The 25,054-nt window shown below is 42.3% G+C and overlaps 1 protein-coding gene across 4 annotated transcripts in view; it reads right to left on the minus strand.

The window, feature by feature from the left end:
* Window positions 1-1,078: 1,078 nt before the first annotated feature.
* The window catches only part of LOC139227598 (monoacylglycerol lipase ABHD2-like), a 77,500-nt gene continuing 53,524 nt past the window's right edge, over window positions 1,079-25,054 (minus strand). For all 4 annotated transcript variants that reach the window (XM_070858467.1, XM_070858464.1, XM_070858465.1 and 1 more), the window contains 5 exons: window positions 15,481-15,573; window positions 13,933-14,046; window positions 10,125-10,194; window positions 8,179-8,263; window positions 1,079-1,808 (listed from right to left, as the gene is read on the minus strand). In XM_070858467.1, the coding sequence (XP_070714568.1) occupies window positions 1,606-1,808; window positions 8,179-8,263; window positions 10,125-10,194; window positions 13,933-14,046; window positions 15,481-15,573 (565 nt within the window). In that variant the 3' untranslated portion in view covers window positions 1,079-1,605. The remainder of the gene's footprint in view (window positions 1,809-8,178; window positions 8,264-10,124; window positions 10,195-13,932; window positions 14,047-15,480; window positions 15,574-25,054) is intronic.

Consider the following 25,054-nt stretch of genomic DNA (forward strand, 5'->3'; position numbering starts at 1 on the left):
TCTCATCCTCATCTATTGTTGGTTGACAGGCTGTAAATGTTATACAGCTGCTCCTGGAAATAGACAATGTGGGACAGATCTGTTTGGGGACATCAGTTGATTAGCATTAGACAATATTTGTTTCCCAATTTTCTCCTCTCCTGATGGTGCTAACTCACAATTCCACAGGCAGCAACTGCCTTCTGGTATCTCATCGGTGTCCATTCCTAAATAGTGGGTGTTGGTAGGCTATTCAACTGATGAGACCATTGGAAAGTGATCAGAGAGAGGAAGGCAATGAGTTTTTCCACTTCTTAGCCCAGGAATACAGAGCCCAATTGGAGCATTTGCTGTTGCTTCACTGGCTGGAATCAGCTAACTCAGCATTGATTTGGAATCAACCTGGGAAGACACCGTTTTATAGTACTGACAACACAAGCTTTAAGGACGGATCATGAGTCAGCAATATATTAACAAATGCCTATGCAACTGAGTCCATTTCTCTGCTTTGAAAATAATTAGTGGATGTGCTTGCGCAAAGTATAGACCAGGCAATAGAACAGATCAATCAGAACAAGAGGACCCAGGACCAACTTCAGACACCAAGTCATCCAGTGGAATGATCAAGATAGACAATCTCTATACAGGCCAACATTTATAAACAGACAGTACAAAACTTTTTAAATGGCTTTTCAATATATGAAGATGTATTCCACATTCATGCCCACGAGTCAGTTGCAGCAGCATCCATACCACTGCATTTTAGGGTTTTACAAAAAAAGTAGAAATTTGTAGGTTTTAATGGAAAATTGCTTGTGATTTTTTTTCAAAGCCATATCCATAGGACTTTTTTATAAAGCTAAAATAGTGCTGATCAAACACTGCAGTAATAAGTGCCATGTAAATGCAAACACTCGAGTTTGAGAGAATCATTCCAGAGGAAAATTGCACCACAGCTGCAGGCCACACAGTTCAACAGTGAATCTGGACTACCTGCCTTGGAGGGCCAAGCAGAAGTAATAAATTAGTTTTGCAAGAGTTTCCCCGAGTGAGAATTCTACATTTTGTTTCTCTAAAAAGACAAAAACCAGTGGAAGTCTTCATTTTGCAAATTTATTCTTTAACTCAAACACTTTGCTGCACTTAATCTGATCAAATGACCAAAACTGGATCTCTTGGTAGAGCAGAAAAATAAATGCCTTTTTTCCATAAATTAAAAAATATATAAGAGAAGGCACAATTTTTAACAAATGAGCTCCTGCAAAACACACTTAACTTCTGGGTACCCTAAATGTTGGCTCATTTGCTCCAAACCTACTGACACCAGATATATCTGTGGTAACAGTAACTCTTGTCCCATGTTCTGATCACTACAAGACTATGTTGTTGTGCAAACGCAGTGAGTCACCATTTTGTGTGTGCTCCAAGTTGCTTTGAATGGAGAAAGGCATAGAAAGGGCCTTGCAATCATACTTAAAACAGTTGTGATAAGAGAGTATAATTCTGCCGGTTGAACTACATTAATAGCAGGGAGTAGTTTTAAGGTAGTCAAACCCAGGCTAGGAATGTAACGATGATAAACGGCTGAATGATTGAAGAGTTTGGCAAATCAGGTTTGTGCAATGGTTACTCGCTCTGGTCCGAGCAGCTCTGGTCTCCGGCTGCTGTACACTGGGGCTTGTTTTTCTCCCAGTGACAGATGGCGTTTGTGTATTCTAGAATAAGCTTATCCATCCAAGTTAAGGGTTTTGGGAAAAGCACTGCTCCTTCAAAGAATCCAAGGTGACCGCCATGCAGAGTTAACACAAACATGACGTTTTCTTTTTTCTCTGACAAGGAACGAAAGAGAGAATAAAGTTAGAAATCGTCATTCAGAGAACACTATACAAAAGTAAACGCCGTCAACTAGCTCCAAACATTTGCAAAACCTCAACCCTTTGTCTGCATGATTGTATGTAAAGGATTAACCTGGTTTCTACTTCCAAAAGCAACTTTAACTTGCTCTTGTTCGAGTTTCATATTGGCTTTATAGCTTCCTTGATGGCTCAGTTAGTAAGTGCACTGATTAGTGAAGTACCGAGCCATCCAGGCCAAGATTTCAGGTTCCAACCCCCATTCTGGGTTGAATTAGTTGCTCTCAGCCTAAGGAATGGCAAGGTTTCTACAACTGGCCTCAGTGACCATCTGCTGAAATCATCCAGAGTTGTTGGTCACCATCCAGTGTCCCCTGCTAGAAAGTTCACGTGTGAATGGTAGGCAAGAGCAAGATCAGGTCTAGTTGTGATGCCCGCACCCCAACTGTCAACCAGAGGCTGCAATCCTATTAGACTAAATCTCCACTTACACTAATTAAACAAAGCACATGCTGTGCACAGTTTATCAAGTACCACCTATTTAAATAATGCATCAGATACATCTGAACCTCTGTGATACCCATGCAAAATTAACATAAAACATTTTCTGTTTAACCATAAGTTGCTCCAGCTCATGAATACATCCACTTTAGAGGATAAGGATAAAAGGACAACAGTGTCAGTAAGTGCAGTGTATTTGTTCAGGAGATGGCGCTGAAGCCAAATGTTTACCCAGCAGCACCTGCTGTCCAGCTCATTAACTGCAGCATGGCTTCATAGTCAATCGGCACACTGTGAGTGCAAGGTAACCAAACAAACATCAGAGGCCTTCAGAACTCTCCACTGCTGAATAGCTTTTTCACTAAGCAGGCCATGTTTTCTTGTACATAACAGGAAATCAACTGCTCAACTGATGCAGCTAAGAAGCTTCAATGCCTTTTACAGTACTTCTGCTCCAAAGGGAGGTTTATATTTACATCAACCAACATTAAATTAGGAGATGAAAGATCTAACCAAGGGAGAAAAATATTTTTCCACCAATAAGGATGAAAATACATGTTTGTGCTACATATGCCAGAGTGTTTTTATCCATCAGTATACTGCAGGCAAACTAAACTTAATGTTGTGAAATCGTAAATACGTTTGACCTGTGTTTGAGCAATTTTGTTTTACTGCTCTAACAATTATTGATCTGGAAAAAAAAACATGGTGATTAGGGTAAATATTTTACACATTACAATCATCTTAGAATCCCAGAGATCGTCATATAAATACAATGGGGAGGAAACAATTCAACTCAAACAGGTTGTGGTTGCACTGTGGCTGCAGATCAATCTGCGATCAATCCCTTAGCGGGCAACAGCTTTTCAGATTGCCCAACTGCGAACCGCAATCTTGGAGTGTTACACAACTGTGCTTGCATGCACACACAGAACACCGCTCCCAACTAGTATATTTGAAATATTTTTATAGCGCAGGTAGGGAATGTACATACTCAAATACATTTCAATTGATCCCAAGCACTTTTTAAAACTAGCCTGCACACCCCAGTGGAGGTACACTCTATGCTGCGTCACACACATAAATGACTCCTCCAGGGATATCACACTTCTCCCATGACAGGTTTCTAGAGTTATTTTGTCACTTTGCACTGTTGTAAAATAGAACATCTTGGAACTCATGTTAAACATTGAGGTTAACCCTCGGTTTACAATATTAACTCAAAAGATAGCATTAATGTACAATAAAATGCATTGATAAGGACCATTTCAGGTGGATATTACAGCAAGATTGTCTCTGTATGCACACTCAAGTCCTCACCATTGCTTGTTGGATAAACCTCTAGGCATTAGAGACAAGAGTTCAAAGTTAATTCAGCCATCGCCCTCAGGAGCCCAACATGGGGTCCAAGTTTAAATTCAAAGTTTAGGGCTGCCATCCTTAAGCCACCACAAAATATTGTTTCTTTGTGTATTTGAAGCTGAGGAGCAGGAGTAGGCCATGCAACCCCTCACGTCCGTTCCACCATTCAGTTAGATCACGACTTATCAGAACCTCAACTCCATATCCCTTTATACTCTTATCCAACAAAAATCTATTGATCTCAATCTTGAAAATTCTCAATTGTCCAGCATTGGGAGAGAGAGTTCCAAATTTTCACTATGCTTTGCATGGAAGTGTGCTTCCAGATTTCACTCCTAAATGGCTTGCTCTAACTTTATTATATCCTCTGGTTTTGGATCCTTCACTAGAGAAAATTGTTTCTCTGTATCTACTCTATCAAACCTCAATCATTTTAAACACCTCGATTTGATCACTTCTCAACCTTCTACATTCAAGGGAATACAAGCCACGTTTATGCAACTAGTCCTCATAATTTAAACCTTTTAAGCCCCAGTATCATTCTGATAAATTTGCACTCCAAGGCAAATATAGACAGCATGGATTGCATAAGAACATAAGAAATAGGAGCAGGAGTCGGCCACCTGGCCCCTCGAGCCTGCTCCATCATTTAATAAGATCATGGCTGATCGAACCATCATGGACTCAGCTCCACTTCCCTGCCCGCTCCCCATAACCCTTTATTCCCTCATCACTCAAAAATCTGTCTATCTCCGCCTTAAATATATTCAATGACCCAGCCTCCACAGCTCTCTGGGGCAGAGAATTCCATAGATTTACAACCCTCAGAAGAAATTCCTCATCAGTTTTAAATGAGTAGCCCCTTATTCGAAGACTATGTCCCCTAGTTTTAGTTTTCCCTACGAGTGGAAATATCCTCTCTGCATCCACCTTGTCGAGCCCCCTCATCTTATATGTTTCGATAAGATCACACCTCATTCTTCTGAACTCCAATGAGTATAGGCCCAACCTACTCAACCTATCTTCAGAAGTCAACCCCCTCATCTCTGGAATCTGAACAGCCTCCAATGCAAGTATATCCGTCGTTAAATACGGAGACTAAAACTGTATGCAGTACTCTAGGTGTGGCCTCACCTAGGCTCTAGACAACTCCCCTATCCATCAAGCTCATGACCGCCTCCAGAAATTCAACTAAATTAGTCAGACATGACCTACCTTAACAAATCTATGCTGACTCTCGATCAGTTGATACTTGTCCAAGTGGTCAGTCACTTTGTCTCGGATGATAGATTCCAGTAACAACTTCACAACTCATGTTAAACTGACATGTTTGTAGTTACTTAATTTGCCTCTACCTCCCTTCTTAAACAATGGAGTGACATTTGCAATCCAAAAGGCACAATTCCGGAATCCAGAGCTTTGTAAAATTAGGATTGATGCAACTGCAATTTCTTCAAATACGCTTGGGTGAAATTCTTGCTTTCCCTTTTCCTTCCCAACCCCTATCTCTAACAACCTGGAGTAGAAAGCTTTAATGGCACAGGTATAATCGCACAAATTTCACATCCATGCAAAAATCAACAGTGGATCTACAGATCCAGGTCCTGATCTCATTCCTGAAAGCAGTCAAGACCTCCATAGCAAGACCTTTTCAGATCATTCAACTAAATGCATCCCCACTTCATAATATTAAACTGAGTTTTCTATTTTAGTGCTTTGCGAAAATGGAATCTCCCATTTGTGCTCTCAAAATATTTAAAATTGATTGGACACAAGCAGAGCTCTCTGCTGGTTGTTAAAGTGTGATCATAGCACATAGTGTAATTCAGGTGCTGTCAGCTACAAATTGCACGGTGCAACTCTCAGTCGCAGACTGGGTGTACACCATAACCACATAAGTGATACTCAACCAATGACTAAGAATTGAATGAATTCATCCCATCTGTGCAAAGAGGAAGATTTCACTTCTGCCAAGCTTCTCTGGTACTCAAGAGTACACACTAATCCATTTTGCTGCAGCCCAGAACGGTTATAGAAGTATACACCATGCTGATCTCATGGTTCAATTTGTAACAGTTGTGCAAGAGGTTTTCTCATAAACTACTACTTGTATCAAACAAGGTTTCAAAACCTAAAAACACATGCGTTTTATTGAATACGTTCCTCCTGCTAGTGTTTTGGACAGCAAATCATGCTCCAGATGAACTCATCCATCGTCCTGCTCTGCTCTCCCAATTAACCCTAGTCACAACTGGGTTTACTGAGAGCCATTGACTTAACACTACATTTTGGTTGCTGAAAGTTATGTTTGATGTCTGATTTATGGGACATTAGCAAAACTAGTATGTTCAATTTTCTGCTGTGTTGCATCCATTTCAGGCATATTTCACTGGCAGAATTCAACACAGATGCGAAACATAATTGACTGCTGGGTGTTAAAAAGTGGAACAGGGTGACTGGAACACAGGTCAGGGTAACTGGAACACAGGTCATGCCATTCTGGAGCCATCTTCATTTTTATCAAGTAAAGCTTTGAGTGATTAATAGGTTACAGGGACATCTGGTTTCAAGATTACATAATTGTGGAGTTATGTCAAGTGTGAGTATTGCTGGTGTTGATTCATGAATGGCTTTTATATTGCACTAGCATGACATGCTCCTGGTACACGGGTCTCTTGCACTACTGGTAGCAACACAGAAGATAAACTTGCCAGATTCCGGGTGCTAGACCCGTGCACTTGGGGTCAGCAGCATTCGAATAATAGAAAAGCAGCTGCAGTCTAACTCAATTATTTAAAAACAGCAAAGGATGTTGTGTATTTGAAGAGTAATTTTCTCAACACAAGAAAAATATTTAATCTATTGGCATTTAAATCCTAAAGGTGGCATCAGCAGTTACTGATTTCTCGGTCTTCACTGAGTTTCTAGACTACAGACCTTAAACCCTTCTCCTACGTTTCTCAAAAATAGTGCATCCCCCCCACCCCAAATATTTTTACATAATGTTCAAATATTAGCTGTTAAATTATGCATTGGATATAGATAATTGGCACTACAGCTGAACCGCAAGCATTTGTACAATTCAACCAACAGAAGGCGCTCCCCAGGCCACTACAGCAGGAAAAGAAACTAATTCCAGTTTCCAAACTAACCTTTTAAGGATTGTGCCACCTTGTATGGAGACGCAGTAAATGTATAAATTACATTGGTTCAGAAAATACAGTGTTGGGTCTCCACATTTCTATATTACAGTCTCAAATTATTTTACTGTCTTTATATGTACAGAATTTGAAAGCAATGAAGACATATCTATTTCATTCTACCCCCAAAATACATGACACTATAATTAATGGTGTGTACTCCTGATCCCCCACTCTACTCTTACGTGGTCCTTTTGGGCTACCCATGCACCTCTAACCTAGAGGGTGTAGTGCACAACCCAATCAAAGGCAATTTGGAAGTCTTGTAACAAGCGAATCTTTGTGGACTCGCTCACTTGATTTTCTCTCTTGGGAAGGGGTTGGTGAGCTGGAGAAAATACCTGGCCTTATCCATGCCCAGGGAAACTGACATTACACACTCCAGTGGAGTGGGAGCTTAAATCACAGCCCTTTGTTCCATGGCATCAGCCCTCTATGTTTACCATCAACTACTATTTTTTTTTGTAATCCCCAAAATATGGCTGGATTTTAAAATGATCATAAGTTAAATCCAAGCTAGACAGCACTAAACCATTCTGGCATTCATTCAGGTTTAAATAGCGTGATGTAAACTGGTTGAATCCAGGAGGACAAGCTGGATGCAGAATATAACTGCATCATTGTAATCAACTCAATTGAATTCATTCCAGAATCAATTCTCAGCAAGTTTTCAATTTTATATCTTGAATATTCTTCATCCTCTCACACAGGGATATAGCTCCATAGGCAAAAAGGGCCCCCCCAGTCACTCATTCCAGTGGCAATGTGTGCATACACCTTGATAATGGGTGATGGCATCAATCACCCATGCCTGATCTCCATTCTCAGTAGACATCTACAAATTCATATTTTCCAGCAATTGTCACTGGAGAGCAATCAGGAGCAGGAACCCAAGCTGAATGCTATGGGGGGGGGGAAGAAACAGAGGAAGATTGAGGCCAGTTGTAGGACCTTAACATTTGCCCTAGCTGAGAGCAACTAACTCAGCAGAGACTGAAGATTGAACCAGCATTTTTCTGGTCAGTGGGTAGCACTCGAAGATGAAGATATTTATCAGAGGGAAGAAGGAAAAGTTAGACAATGAAACAACCTGGCTGAGACCAGGGATTAAACCTGGGCTGAATTTTTGAATTCAGATCAACTATCAAGAATTTCTAGCTTGTAAGGTAGGAAATACTTATATAAAAGCACTGGTCTAATTAGGAGTACTAAAGATGGATGGGGATATTGCTTCTTTAAAAAAAAAAATTCTAACATGCAAAAGACACAATCATTAAACTCACCTGCAAGTGAACGAGGGATGGTCAGCAAGCTTTCATGCACTAGGGGATCATCCGAAGCATTCACTAGTAGAAGAGGAATCTGGATCTGGATCAGCAGGTAAAAACAGTCATTACATGAAAACAGATGCCATCTACTGACGGGAATGGCAAAGACGAGCCTTTCAAATAATTTCATCTGCTTATCTGCACTCACTAAGTTTTTGTACCTGTTTTGACCAGTTCCCCCCCGCCCAACAAGTATTCTTGCAATACAAGTGTTGCTGGTGGGATTTCAATAAAAGTTAATGGCAGGTATGTGAATGTTTTATGGAATGCACTGTTAATTTATCTTCCCTTCCATCCCCAAAAAACTCGAATTTCAGTAAAGTAGAATGGTGGATGTATGATAAATGTTTGTACTCTGCCCTACTTTAACTGTGGAAAATATCCAGTTAGTGTTTAGGTACATTTAGGTTATCTGAAGAGAATATTTTACACAAGGTACCAGAGGTTACAGGACCACTACTGATGGGAACAGTTTGAGAGAATGACCATAGCACATAAAAGTGGACATACGAATTCAACGTCATGGCTGATCTTCAACCTCAACTCCACTTTCCCACCCGATCTCCATACCCCTCGATTCCCCTAGAGTTCAAAAATCTATCAGTCTCACCCTTGAATATACCCAACGATTCAGCATCCACAGCCCTTTGGGCTAGAGATTTCCAAAGATTGGCTTGTGCACTTTTTTCTTATTGTTTATCAGTACCAATAGCCCGAGCAACAACAATGTAGAGTGTTTGAGGAGCAGCACAAAAGCATGTTGTAACAGAGGCATTTTATAACCAATGATTACTCTGAAAAAGATCAGCTGTTCAAGAGTGTTCATATCCACTGAGAAGTGCAGATGCTTAAAATGCAGCCATTGAAATTAACATGGCATTTACAAATAAGAATATGCATTATTCACAGATGCGTGAGCTTATTTTGATACCAACAAAATCCACATTTTAGAGCCCAACTAATATACCGTGTGGATCAACCTGTATTTTTTTTTTAAAAAAGAAGCTAAACAAAAGAATTGGGAAGTGGGGAAACAAATGCTCTGTCCTCCTGTAGCTGCAGTAACAATTCTTACTGGACACCCCACAGCACTGTCTACTCCACCCTCCTGGACACTAGCACAGTTTTGCACATGTGGGATTTAGAGACACAGATTTGCTTGCATCACAATATCAAGCTAGGGAAGGCCTATGATACTGGGGAATTTAATGACCTTTCTTGCCACATGACCCACAAATACAGCCCAAAACAACAGATATTTGAATGGGGGAGGGGAAGAGGAAGAGACAGGCAGGCAGGCTAGTAAACTGAAAGCATCTGTACATATATAATATAACATTTGGTTGTAACACAATCTGTGTTCTAATTAAGATTTGTTGTCATGGTGATGGTTTAGGACAATATCAAAACCCTTTGATTGCATTAGTTTGCATTGGAACACAATACGGTTCAATCGCTGTTTTATATTTACCCACAAAACAAATGGTGACTTTATCTGTGTCCATTGTGTAAGAATGCATGCCCTTTGTAAGTACTGCCTTTATACTTTCAGGCCTCAAGGACACTAAACTGCCACTGATGTGGATCCTCCTGCAATTCACATTCCAAGCTGAGTGATAGCTCACTATGTAGGCAAACTGAATGCAGTGCTTGGTCTTTGAACCCATACAAGGCCATTTCCATCTCTGAGTATTAAATGGGAAGGGATAGGGGAGCTTCTGTTGCTTGGCATTCCAAAAAGGTCAATTTGATCACATTAAATGTTTCATCCTTTGTTGTGGTATCTGCTTTATACAGCTGCCATGATTTTTTTTCAAAGCTGCATAAAGTTAATACAAATCACATTGCAGTGAGATGCAAAGAATTGGATTGCAATTTAAACCAGAATCAGGATCACTTACATTGTGAAGATAGTGCATACAACTTTCTTGCTCATAATAGTCTTTCAGTGTGTCATACCCATGGAACTTTCTGAAATAGATAAGACATTACTGTAGATCCAAGATGTATTAGAGTAGATTCATTGGATGAAAAGAAACATGTTTTGAACAAACAGTGAAGTGAGACACTCACTTTTCAGTCAAAATATAGATAAAAGTAGAATAGCAACATTTGAAATATGCAATATAAAATTACCAGAATCTCTCAAAATCAACATGACCACTATTATGTCTGTGATGTACTAATGAATGACTCCACAAGGCAATGTGTTGCACTCATACTGTAGTGACCTTGGCCCTTTATTTCAACCTCTAGAGTGAGGCACAAGCATGTTGTACAGCCATTTATACTGGGCCCTGCCACGAGGACAGGAAACCCCCGGTCTCCACCAGTTGCAACCTTTAGTGGTGCCAGCATGTACTATCAATAAGGTTTACACTGTGTATATACATCAAATAAACAAGTCTCCATCTTATGCAACTTCACAGTGACTACACAGAGAGTATATCCATAGTCTGCATATACAACAACCACAATCCATGTATTTTCTAGAACAAAGGTTACGGGGCGAGCTGATACGGGGAGTGTTAAAATTATGAAAGCGTCAAAGTTAATTGTCAAAGATAATTTTCACTATCTAATAAATCCATAATTAGGGGATATAAATTTAGGATCAGTACAAGCAGCATAAGGGGGAGGTTGGAAATAAGTTTTAACAACTTGCATTTATATAGCACCTTTAACATAGTAAAACATCCCAAGGTGCTGCACAGGAGCGTTATCAAACAAAATTTGAGACTGAGCTACATAAGGAGAAATTAGGTCAGATGACCAAAAGCTTGGTCAAAGAGTTACGTTTTAAGGAGTGTATCTTAAAGAAGGAAAGAGGTAGAGAAACACATTCTAGAGCTTAGGGACTAAGCAGCTGAAAGCATGGCTGCCAATGGTGGCGAGATTAAAAATCGGGGATGCAGAAGAGGCCAGAATTGGAGGATCACAGACTTTTTGGATGATTGTGGGGCTGATGGAGGCCATAGAGGTAGGCAGGTGCAAGGTGGAGGGATTTGAAAACAAGGATGAGAATTTTAAAATTGAGGCATTGCCCAACTGGGAGCCAATATAAGTCAGTCAGTGAGCAGGGGGGCAATAATGAACAGGACTTGGTGCGAGTTAAGATATGGGCAGCAGAGATTTGGATGAGCTCAAGTTTGTGGAAGGTGGAAGATGGGAGACTGGGCAGGAGAGCATTGAGGTAACAAAGGCAAGGATGAAGGATTCAGCAGATGATGAAATGAGGCAGGGCAGTCAGGCGATGTTACGGAGATAGTAGACGGTCTTGACGATGGAAGGATCTCTCATGTTGGGGGTCAAATACGACACCAAGGTGTACGAACGGTCTTGTTCAGCCTCAGACAGTTGCCAGGGAGAGGGATGGAGACAGTGGCTAGGGAACGGTGTCTGTGGCAGGGACTGAAGGCAATGGCTTCGGTCCTCCCAATATTTAGTTGGAGGTAACTTCTGCTCATCCAAGCATTGATGCAAATTAGAGACAGTGGAGAGGTTGAGGGAGGTGGTGGTAAGGTCAAGCTGGGTGTCGTCTGCGTACATGTGGAACCTGACGTCATCTTTTCGGATGGTGTGACGGAGGGGTAGCATGTAGATGAGAAATAGGAGGGGACAATGGATCTTGTGGAGTTCAAATAAGTTGATGTTTGATTATGCATTTTTCTATACTCATTATACTTCGCATATAACCTGTCAGCACAACAGTTATTTTTAAAACTTTTCTGTCAGTATAATGGAAATATTTTCATGAGTTGCATACTATTTCTTAAAATCCATTCCTGGACATGTGGTTTAAATCACTCCATGGCTGCAACCCTTCCAACATTCTCCAACCCTAATTCTCAAGCTCCCTCCCCCAATTCTCCAGTCCTTCCACTCTGACCTCTTGTCTATACCCCACTTTGCCCAACAAGTTGTGGTTGTACCTTCAGCAGCCTAGACCCCACACTCTGGAATTCCCTCCCTAAATCCTCTCCTCCTCCCTCCCACCCGGCAGGCCTTCCTTAAAACTCACCTCTTTGACCGAGTTTTTGGTCACCTCTCCTAATATCTCTCTCTTCGGCTCAGTGGCAATTAATTTTGATTATGCCTCTGAAGTGCCACAGGATGTTTTTCTACGTTAGATGTGCTATATAAATGCAAGTTGTTGTTGTACATTTGTCTATGTTAAATATAGAATTCTTCTGGGTGGGAACCATGAAGACAGATAAACAGCTGTGAGTAATCAGGTACATGAGCAAGCACATTTAGCAGAAATATTATAAAGATTAGCTGAAAAATAACAGACCTATCTTATTAAAATCGACAATTATCACCTATATATAGCAGGGAAATACAAAGCAACTTAAAATCCTAATATTTTTGACATAACCAAAGTCTATAACCCAGAAGCTCAGATAAAGGAAGGTGAGCAGATAATTTGGAATTAACTATTTTACATAGATGGTAATTACATGCCACAGACTGCCCAGCGAGGTAGACAATGTTGGCAAATTCAAAAGCTGGATGGATATTTGGCAGAAGCAGTAATCAAGGAAATGGGAGAGAGCGAGAGAGAATAGTGTATGACATGCGTTTTTAAATTTAGGACCAGTCAGAGGTATCAAAATGGTCTCTTCCAGTCCTGTAGATTGCTATGTTCACAACCTTAGTTCAAAGCCCACAGAAGTAGCACCGGTAAAGCAGCTATGTGCTTGATTCCCATGAACTGAAGCACTCCTACAAAAAGATATTTTTTTCTCCCAAACACAATGAAAATTAAAAGTGTTATAAATTAACACAAAACCTGGAGAAAAATAAGATTTGTTCTGAAAATAAAGCAAAAATGCAAGCCTCTGACATCTATGGGATGAAATATAAGTGAAATGTTTGACATGTTAATCTGTGTATTGGTGGTGTTGGCCGAAGGTTGAAAGAATAATGTTGCTAAAACACTGGGAAAGCCCTCCGCTCTTCATTGAGAAGTGCATGGGATCTTTTACATCCATCTGAATAGGCACCAATCAAATAACAGCACCTTAGGCAATGCAGCAGCTGTACTCTGCTGGAATGTCAATTCAAATTAAAAGATTAAACTCCTAGGGCTAGAAATTGATCAACCTACTGCCGCGTTTCTCGGCGGTATTTCTTTGTTTTGGGCGGTCTTTCATTCGTTGGGAATTTCATCAGGGCCTTACGCCGGCGGTTTTGGAATACCGCTGTGGAGCGGACCGCCGGCATGCAACACTGGGAAAACCGCCCCCGCCCAAGTTTGATGGGAGCGGTGGTCCGTACTTCTTGGGGGGAGGGGGGGGGGGGGGGAAACCCCAATCAGAGCAGCCTTTCGATGGACGGTAGGTATGAAACCCTGCAAAAAAAAGGTAAGTGAACGTTTTTTTTCTAATTCTTTTGCAGCGATTCAGTGGAAAAAGATTCTCTAAATGTTTTATTTTTTGAAAAATATTTTTCATGTTTTCCCCACTCTCTAGGCCAACTCTAGCCGCGGACTTAATTTGACCAGGACCGCCGAGAATCCACGTGCAAGGCTCATTTTTCCCCGATAATTTGATCAATTTTCTGCCGGCGTTAATTGCAGAATCTTAGCGGTTTTTTGGGCGGTAAATGGACAGTGGCAGCCTTTGATCAATTTCTAGCCCCTAGAGTTTAGACTCCTAACAGAGGCAAGATCGCTTGCAGAAATCACAATGACATACTGCCACTTACCTCATGATGTTGTCATCAATGTGCATCAAGGAAGTTGCTGTATAGAGTTTGCTAAGGTCTACATCTACCAGAGCATTTGGTGTTTTGAACTCATTTTCTCCAAATAGCATTTTTCTGTAATATATAAAATGTGAACACTAAGAACAAAATGTTAATTTCTAATATTTATTGATGCCAATTGGCAGAGAATCTAGTGTTATGAAAAGTAGATACAGGCAAACACATGCAATGTTAACCGAAAACAGTACAGCATCACCTATAACAGGCACCTACGGCTTTTTCTTCTGTCAATAAAGAGCATGCTCCAGCATGGACCAGAAGGCAATTTCCTACCCTTGCTTTCTTTGAACTCAGACTATTAGTTATTCCTGTTACTGTGTGTGCTATGCTAGAATCTTCCTGCAGAGAAGGCAATAAAAGGTGGATCGAATAACAATTATTTAACAATTCATCACAAGTTTCTCAAAGTATCGGATTTTTCTGACTTTAAGAGTATTAAAATCCAATATATATTCTCTAATACTCATATCGATAAGTATTAACAGCCATATCTGCACTAAAAAAAAAAAAATAGAAGTCATCCTGTCTGCAAACAATGGCCCCAAATCGTCAGCAGTAACAAGTCATATAACCGCTGCAGATTAAAAATACTAGAGTGAACATCTCAGTCGCCCCAGTCCCCACCTGCTGAATTTAGTGGCACAAAATCCTCAACAAATCATAGCCAGACAGATTATTTTATATGGAAGTTCGGATACTGGGAGAGATGCACAACCTCAGTGCTATTGGGCCTGTTGGAGAGCCAACAGGAAGGAGGCCCACATTTCAGAGCTCTCAGAATCTGTGAGAAATTGGTTCTGGAAGCTGTTGGAGATGTAAAATGTATTTCCGTTGAAGTACTCGGTTCTGATGACAGAATTATCTTCTACCTGCAGCTGACTGCACACCAACGCAAAAATGACACTATAAATCAGAGAACTAATTTTCCTTTAATTAACAACAAAAATCTTACACTGGCCAATCAACAAGAGCTGCTTTTATATGGCAACGAGTGCCAACAACTCCCACGCAACTAGCAGCAACACCAAAGTAATCTTGCCAGGCCAGTGACCAGGAAGACCCAAGTGCTGGTATTAGCAAACCCAGCAAGTTTAGCTTGGCATTACCATTGGTTGTGTAAGACCTGTGCATTGAGGGCCAGGGGCACTACCATGGCAGTGAGCACAATGTAAAACCAGCTTACACACAGACATTTTCAAATTGTGTGTTTGAATACAAGGGTGCATATAAACTCTGCTTAAGAAAACACAAACAGGTGCTTAATAGAGCTAGAGGGCAAGAATTAAAAGAATTTATGTAAACTGCCTTGTCAGTTAGCACACAATTATGCAAAGGCAGGTTAAACATTGGCTGCTGTAATTATATAGCAGTTTCACAGGTCACTCTTGTTCTCTGAAGTGAAGTTTGAATCCTTCGCAGCATTTTTTTACAGAATATATTCTATAATCACAATACACAAATAAATAATTAAACAGAAATGAAAGTCACCTGTGAAACAAAATAATCTTTTTCATGTTGTCTGCCATTAGGAAGTTGTAAAACCTCCGACATTGGTCCCATTGAAGAAAGGTTTCCTGTGCCCTAAGCAAAAACAAAAGAAAATACCTTAGGCACAGGGCAACAGAATGTAAAGCACAATTCATGGAGTGCTGTGCAAATCTGTTTCTTCCATTGAGTAAGGAGACAGGCAGAACCAAAGCTGTGATACCTTATCCACATTTAATCAGTTCGCTAAAGACTTGAATCCCACATCTCAGGAAGCTCTTCCAAAACCATTCTGACATTCCTAGCTAGGAGACGAGAAACAGCTTCCTATCCAGTATGCAATTCTCCTCTAGCCTTCAACTTAATTTCTCCATTACAAGCTTTGTATGGTGTATCTAGTCTACTGATCCTACTGTGATCATTACTGGTCTAAACTTTCCTCCAAACATATCGCACAGTGCTACTCCATGCAACCTCATTATACTGAAATTAAGAGACATTGTGCAGTTTTCTATTTCAACTCATTCTTTCTGGGAGCTTAAAACTGTGGAACTCTTTCCCCCACAAATGCCCTATTAATTGGATTAGTAATGCCTAAATAATGCAGCAATAATTTTCATTATTAATCAGAAACGTTTAGTTGATGCAACTACCTAATGAAACTGAAAAGTTAGAATGAAACCAACACAAGGCCATTTAAACCTGACCAATAACAAATGTGGTAGATTTCAAAAGCCAGACAAACAGGAAAGGTCCACATGTACCACAAGTATCGTGGGAGGAACGACGTCCACAAAGCAAGGATAAAAATGAATTAATTTTTTTTTAAAGAGACTTTCAATTTTTCCAAGCATTTCCTCACTCACTATCATCCCAGGGACTTGCTCAGTTTATATTAAAAGGGTGAAATCTGTTTATTTCTGTACCTCGAGACCATTTCTGTGATCAGAAAGTTCTAAAAGGGTTAACGTTCCTGTCTGCACTTTGTCAGTGCCTGACCTTAGTTTTAACCCAATTTTAAAAAGGTCAATTTCTGCAGTATATGATCTACCTTGTAGCAATAGAGAATTAGACAGCAACCAGATGTTTTTAACCTTGTAAATAATTACTTCTAGCTGTTAATTATAGGAAGTCAGGCCCAAAATTTATACAATTCTGGAGTTGTTTGGTAACGCAGAGTGAAGAGGAATAAGTTATCGCTGCTCTACATCAAGCAGAGCAGCTACTTAAATGCATTGCATTAGCCTCCCAGAGATTTGTTGATACAAAGAGGGATAAACTCTGTTCTTAGGTTTGTGTTTTGATATAATTCTTGTTGTAGTGTAAACATTAGAACTGCAGTCTAAACTGCTAAAGTGAAGTCATCCATTATAATTCTAAAGACCGATTTTCAAGTTGTGCCTCAAGTGTATAATTGATTGTAATACCATCTTGTACCATATTTTATTGCACACAAATGATATTTGCTAACAAAATAGTTGTAAAATGGTCATAAGGAAAAAAAAAGAACTCTCCTGCTCTTCTTCGAAATAGTGCCATGGGATCTCTTACGACCCGACAGGGGCCTCAGTTTAACGTCTCCTCCAAAAGATGGCACCTCTTGGCAGTACTGTACTCCCTCACTCACTACTGTACTGGATTGCCAGCCCAGATTTTGTGCTCAAGTCTCTTGAGTGGGACTTGAACCCACGACCTTCTGACAGAGGCGAAAGTGCTACCACTGAGTCACAGCTGACACTATAAATAAATATATTTATATAGTATAAAACAGGATTGCCAAATATGGAACTAAAATTAGCAGCAACTGGCAATGACTAATGTGCAAAATGGAAACCATACAAAGATATAGGGCTCAATTTTCCCCAGTGATTTGCGCTGTTTTTTTTGGCCTCAGGGAAAAATCCAGTTTCCCCAATTTGCACCAGCGTAACTCAGTTAGTTACGACTTTTTTTTAGATTAGTTTTTTTTTCAGCCCAAGGGGGCGTAACCAGTCACCTACGCCAATTCTGGCCATTTAGGGAACTTTGGCCAGCTGTTAGTTACTCCAGTTCTGCTTAGACCAGCATATGTGGCCTCTCCAGAAAACCCTTGCGGAGAGTTAAAGAAATCAGCGCAGGTAAGTAAATCGGAGGAGGCCATTCTGCCTGGGCTAGGGGCGGGTAGCGGACCAGGAGTGCACCCTAGGCCAGGGTCGGGTGGGGGAGCGGATCGGTAAGCGGACCTTCATTATGAAGAAAGAATCAGAACTAAATTCAGTTTCATGGGAGAAAAGAATGAGGCAAAATATGATCCACGTTCATAAAATACAGAGAAGACAAATTACACGGCTGGCAGCAGGCCGGTGCGGGGGCCTTTCGGCCCAGGATTTCAGCGGGCCGGTGGTGATGGTGGGGGGCCTTTTGGCTTGTGATTGCAGTGGCACCGGCGCTAGAGGTGAAAAAAAATCTCACTTCGTGATCTATTTAAAAAGGGGAAATGCTGTACCTCAGCCCTCGAGTCCCTCGTTACCCTGGCAACCTCAGTTTTTCGGTGTAGAGCTTAAGCTCCACCCACAGAGCTTAACAACAATCTGCGCCGCTCCAAAATAAAAGTGTTATGCCGGTGAAACATGGAACTTTTTCTTTTTAACCACAGTTGGGTCACAAAAAAAAAAATCGGACATACCTCTCCAACTGCGGCAAAAAAGTCCATGTGGAATTTTGGATCCATAGAATGGTTGGTTTTCCAACACTGCAGCAACAGAGGGGCTTTACCTTGAATTGAACATGCATCTAACAGATGTGGCAGTGCTTTATCGGAACACTGGATGTGAAGAGTGGGAAATGTTCCATTCTCGAATACAGATTGATCAGCAAAATAGAAACTAACCTCACATGCCAATTCTGAGAAAAACTAAAATAGCACAAACATTTCTGCTGTTGCAGCCCAAGCAAGTGCCCAGTGGGTAGGTTTTATTACTTGCTTATCCATCCCAATGAATTATGCTGAAATGCAGTTAAGGCAGAGTGGTATAGATCAACTATTCCTTAAAAGCACTAGTTTACATTTTACTGCTTGACTTTTGTATTTAATTGCTGAAGAGCTGTGAGCAGGGACTTTTGCCTGGGAGTTCATAAAAGTTTAAGGTCAATGGTTACAAATGAGAGGGACAAGCAGTCCCTATGTAGTTCCCAACCTTTGCTTGTATAAAACAAGGGCAGTCTCTCAGAAAAATGGAAGCCCATTCAGCTTATACAACGGAAGGAAAACGCTGACATTAGTAATCAAATTGAAGGTGTAACTGGTGGTAAAAGGATTCAGTACACGAATACAATCACTAGAGGTCTTATCATGCGTTGCACTAGCAACATAATTGACATCTGAACTGCAGAACATTTTCCTTTTTGAATTGTTTAAGCAAAAATCTCCTAGGGAAATTGAGCAACATGGGCAAAGACTGAGCAATGTCCCAATCTGAAAATTCTCAGTAAGGGCCTCAATAAAAATGCTGCAAAAATGCATTAATAAAGCCACCTCCAGGTTTGTGTGTAGTTACAAATTGGATTCTACACACGGATGGAACTAAACTTCAGAAAGAGTCAGCACTTTAAGGAGCATAGGGGGGGTAAAAAGAGGAAATCCCAAGTGGAGAATTGTGTAAACTGAAGAGTAAGGTTCTGATGTGTGATATATTCACAGAGCACAGCACACACAGCTTCCTACATGGCAGGCAGCTCTCTCGGAAGCCTCCGGAATCTGCCTGGTTCTGTTTATTATTAACTCTGCAGTTGCGGTACACAATACGTCCACATCCATAGTGTGGAGCTACAAACATTACAAGCTTACAGATATTACATGAACGACGGTCACAGACCTGAAATGTTAACTCTGTTTCTCTTCACAGATGCTGCCTGACCTGCTGAGATTTCCAGCATTTCCTGTTTTTCAGATTCCAGCATCCATAGTATTTTGCTTTTGTGATAAGGTTAGGCAACAGGTTGAAACACTAAGCATTTTCTTGCAAACAGCTTATGACCTTTCTTGATGACTTCTATTAGAAAGTTGCAACCCCTTCTTATTTTGTAAATTATTAGAAAAAATCCTCGAACTTTTTTCATTCTCTGCTCAGGGCCACTCTGTAACCAGGCGCTTGACTAGTGTGTTTAAGGATACAAATTTTCTTTTCCCATCCTCTGGGAAACTGCTTAGCACGAGGAGAACCGTTTTCCTTCCCAAAAGCACCGTACAGCCAAGATCAGATTCTATGCAGGAAATCATAGATGCAAAGCTGCAATCTATTATTTTTTGGCACGGTGAGCTGGAACACCAACATGATGCCTTACTGCACATTTACTTTCTAAAAGTGCGACCTCCTCAAACCACCTAAATTTACTGCGTAATCTGATTTGGAAAATAAAAATCAATATCTTTGTAAACACCCCGACTTGAGGGAACACCACACCGGCAGCAGAAGAAAAGGAGCAGCGAGCAGCCCAGCCATCACAGGGAGCAGCGCGAGCAGATAAGAGAGTGTGGCAAAGGAGAACAGGGCGACTACATTAGACATCACAGGAAGGCAGGGAAGCAATTGGCTGGTGAGTTTTTTTCGCTCTCTTTACTTGCTTTAAATTAAGGGCCTTAGATTAGGAGCCTGGATTAATAACTAAAAACTAAATCTAATTAATTAAATACATTAGAGATGGCAGGATGTGCTTCTGCTGTTGCATGTGGGAGTTGGTAGACCCTATTGAGGTCCATCACGACCACATCTGCAGCAAGTGTCTGCAGCTGGAGGAGCTTCGGCTCTGTGTTGATAAACTGGAGTCTGAGCTGCAAACACAACAACACATCGGGGGGGGGAGGGGGAGTTACCTGGACGCCGTGTTCCAGGAGGCAGTCACAGCCCTTAGATTAAATAATTCAAATTTGGTCCGTGGTCAGGGACAGGAGGGTGCAACTACAAGCGAGGCAGGAATGGGGACTCAGGAGGTAATGGAGGAGCCTCGGCCCTTGCTCTTGTCCAACAGGTAGGAGGCTCTTACTCCGTGTGGACGAGAACAGGGACTGCAGGGAGGATGGTACAGGGGGCCATTCAAGTGGGGGGAGTAAAAAGAAACGCTGTAGTGGTAGGGTACAGTATCATTACGGGGATAGATACGGTTCTCTGCAGCGGAGAGCGCGAGTCCCGAAGGTTATGTTGCCTGCCCGGTGCCAGGGTAAGGACATCTCCTCAGGACAGGAGAGGAACTTTGGAGAGCGAGGGGAGAAGATCCAGTTGTCATGGTTCACGTGAGTACCAATGACAGATAGGAAAGAAAGAGGTTCTGCTGAGAGGGTATGAGCAGCTAGGTGCCAAATTAAAAAACAGCCACAAAACATAATAACCTCTGGATTACTAGTGAGCCACGAGCAAATTTGCACAGGGCAAATAAGAAGAGAGTTAAACATGTGGCTCAAAGATTGGTGTGAGAAAAGTGGGTTTTGGTTCGTGGGACACTGGCACCAGTACTGGGGTAAGAGGGAGCTGTTCCGTTTGGACGGGCTCCACTTAAGACCATGCTGGGACTAGGGTCCTGGCGAATCAAATAACTTGGGCTGTAGAGGGCTTTAAACTAATTAGTGGAGGGGAGGACTCAGGTGAGCGAAAATTTAAAAAGCCAAACAACAAGGAGAAGGTAATAGAGCAGGGTAACACTGGGGGAAATGAAAACCAGACCGTGCCAAGAAGGGACAGAATGGATAAACAAAGGTGAATCAGAAAGTGGGGTCAATGCAGGAAAAAACGATAAAAAAACAAATTTAAAAGCTCTTTATCTAAATGCATGTAGCATTCGTAGCAAAATAGATGAGTTGACGGCACAAATGGGTATGATTTGATAGCCATTATAGAGATGTGGTTACAAGGTGACCAGGACTGGGATCTAAATATTCAGTGGTATTTGACAATTCGGAAGGACAGACAAAAAGGAAAAAAGAGGTGGGGTAGGACCATTAATAAAGGATGAGATCAGTGCATTAGTGAGAAATTATATTGGCTTAGAGGATCAAGATGTTGAATCAGTTTGGTTGGAGATAAGGAATAATAAGGGGAAAAAGCCACTGGTGGGCATGTCTATAAGCCCCCAACAGTAGCTACTCTGTTGGAGAGAGTATAAATCAAGAAATAATTGAGGCTTGTAAAAATGGAACAGCAATAATCATGGGCGATTTTAACCTTCAAATTGATTGGCCAAAGCAAATTGGCCAAGGTAGCTTTGAGGAAGAGTTCATAGAGTATATCCGGGATAGTTTCTGTTGTGTATGTAGAAAGTCAGACTGAACACTCTGAGCTCAAAGTAAAGTGTGACTGTAGTCTTTTATTGCAGGTCTCCAGTGCCTCTCCAACCTGTGAAGCCTTCTTAAATACTTGTGCTCCCAAGGGAGTCGATCTGGGGCCCTTCTTGCCCTGGTTGATCATCTCGGTGTGAAAGCTGGTGTTGTTGAATCATTTGTTGGACCCTCGCTGGGCTGCCTGGTGTGTTGGGCCCTGCAGGGCTGCTGTGGATGATGGGTTCTGCTTCGTGGTCAACCGTGGTGTCGGTTGCCACTGGTGTGTGTGTTGGGGGGAATCAAAAAAGGTCGAGTCCAAGGTGAGTTGCTCAGGGTAGTCCGTGAATCTGTGTTTGATTTGGTCCAAGTGTTTCCGGTGAATGAGTCCATTTGAAAGTTTGACCCAAAACACCTTGCTCCCCTCTTTGGCCACGACAGTGCCGGGAAGCCACTTGGGACCTTGTCCATAATTCAATACAAATACAGGATCATTGATTTCAATCTCGCGTGACACATTTGCGCCATCATGGTATGCACTTTGTTGAAGCCACCTGCTCTCTACCTGTTCATGTTGATCAGGGTGAACTAACGAGAGCCTTGCCTTAAGTGCTCTTTTCATGACCAGTTCAGCAAGTGGGATCCCAGTGAGTGAGTGGGGTCTCGTGCGGTAGCTAAGCAGGACTCGGGATAAGCGAGTCTGCAGTGAGCCTTCAGTTCCCTTCAAGCCTTGCTTGATGGTTTGCATTGCTCTCTCTGCCTGACCATTGTACGCTAGTTTAAACGGGGCAGATGTGACATGTTTGATCCTGTTACGGGTCATGAATTCTTTGAACTCAGCACTGGTAAAACATGGCCCGTTGTCGCTCACCAGAGCATTGGGTAAACAGAGTGGCAAACATGGCCCGCAGGCTTTCCGTGGTGGTAGCTGACGTGCTAGCCGACATTATCTCACATTCAATCCACTTGGAGTACGCGTCTACAACCACAAGGAACATTTTATCCAAGAACGGGCCTGCATAGTTGACATGTACCCTAGACCACGGTTTGAAGGGCCAAGACCATAAACTTAGTGGCGCCTCCCTGGGTACATTGCTTAACTGCGAGCATGTATTACATTTGTGAACGCAGGACTCTAAGTCCGCATCGTTACCGGGCCACCACACGTGGGATCTGGCTATCGCTTTCATCATTATGATGCCTGGGTGGGTAATGTGGAGGCCATTGATTAAGGCATCTCTGCTCTTCTTGGGGACCACTACTCGATTTCCCCACAGAAGGCAGTCTGCCTGCACAGACATTTCATCTTTGCCCCGCTGAAACAGCTTTATCTCTTCCTGCATTTCCACTGGAACACTGGACCAGCTCCCGTGAAGCACATAGCTTTCGACTAGAGATAATAAGGGGTCCTGGCTTGTCCATGTTTTGATCTGCTGGGCAGTGATGGGTGATTGCTCATGCTCAAATGCTTCCATAACCATAGCTAGATCTGCGGGCTGCGCCATTTCCACACCCGTGGTGGGCAATGGCAGCCTCCTGAGAGTGTCGGCGCAGTTTTCTGTGCCTGGCCTGTGGCGGATGGCATAATTGTATGCTGACAACATGAGCGCCTATCTCTGGATGCGGGCCCATGCGTAGGTATTTATCCCTTGACTCTCAGAAAACAGGGATATAAGTGCCTTATGGTCAGTTTCCCATTCGAATTTTAGCCCAAACAAGTATTGATGCATTTTCTTTACCCCATAGACACACGCTAATGCTTCTTTTTCAATCATGCTGTAGGCTCTCTCGGTCTTAGACAGACTCCTGGATGCATAAGCAACCGTTGCAGTTTCCCGAAATCATTGGCTTGTTGCAATACACACCTGACGCCATATGACGACGCATCACATGCTAGTACCAAATGCTTACATGGATCATACAACACAAGCAATTTGTTTGAGCATAACAATTTTCTCACTTTTACAAAGGCATTTTCTTGGCTTTTGCCCCAAGCCCATTCGCCCCCTTTTCGTAGTAAGACATGTAGTGGTTCTAGTAGGGTGCTGAGACCTGGTAAAAAGTTATCAAAGTAGTTCAAGAGTCCCAGAAATGACCGCAGCTCCATCACGTTCTGTGGCCTCGGTGCGTTCTCGATTGCCTCCATCTTCGCGTTGGTGGGTCTGATGCCATGCGCCGCAATCGTCCTTCCCAGGAACTCCACTTCAGACGCCAGGAAAACGCACTTCGAGCGTTTTAACCTGAGCCCCACGCTGTTGAGTCAACTAAGAACCTCCTCCAGGTTCTGCAGATGCTCAACTGTGTTCCGACCTGTGACCAAGATGTCGTCCTGGAAGACCACGGTGTGCGGGACCGACTTCAGTAAACTTTCCATGTTTCTCTGGAATATCGCCGCCGATCGGATTCCAAACGGGCATCTGTTATAAATAAAAAGATCTTTGTGCGTGTTGATGCAGGCGAGGGCCTTCGAGGATTCCTCCAGTTCCTAAATCATGTAGGCTGAAGTCAGATCCAGCTTCATGAACGTCGTTCCTCCCGCTAGTGTTGCAAAGAGGTCGTCGGCTTTTGGTCGTGGGTATTGGTCCTGCAGGGAGAAGCGATTGATAGTTACTTTGTAATCGCCACAGATTCTGATGGTGCCATCTCCCTTGAGGACTGGGACAATAGGACTGGCCCACTCGCTGAACTCTATCAGTGAAATGATGCCCTCTCGTTGCAGCCGGTCTAGCTCGAACTCTACCCTCTCATCATGTACGGTACTGCTCTCGCCTCGTGATGGATGGGTCGCGCCCCCAGAATTAGGTGGATCTGCACTTTTGCTCCTTGGAATTTCCCGATGCCTGGTTCGAACAGCGAAGGAAATTTGTTTAAGATCTGGGCACACGAAGTGTCGTCAGTGGGCGATAGCGCTCGGATGTCGTCCCAGTTCCAGCGTATCTTTCCCAGCCAGCCCCTGCCAAGCAGCGTGGAACCATCGCCCAGTACCACCCAGAGTGGTAGCTTGTGCACTGCTCCATCGTAGGAGACCTTTACGGTAGCACTGCCGATTACAGGAATCAGATATTTAGTGTAAGTTCTTAGTCTCGTGTGAACTGGAGTTAAGACTGGCCTGGAGGCCTTGTTGCACCACAATCTTTCGAAAGTCTTTTTGCCCATGATGGACTGGCTCGCACCCGTGTCCAGCTCCATTGACACCGGGAGTCCATTTAGTTCAACATTCAGCATTATCGAGGGACAATTTTTGGTGAATGTGTGCACTCCATGTACCTCTGCCTCCTCTATCTGAGGCTC

This window comes from Pristiophorus japonicus, chromosome 17, assembly GCF_044704955.1.
Source record: "Pristiophorus japonicus isolate sPriJap1 chromosome 17, sPriJap1.hap1, whole genome shotgun sequence".
NCBI classification, from domain to species: domain Eukaryota; kingdom Metazoa; phylum Chordata; class Chondrichthyes; family Pristiophoridae; genus Pristiophorus; species Pristiophorus japonicus.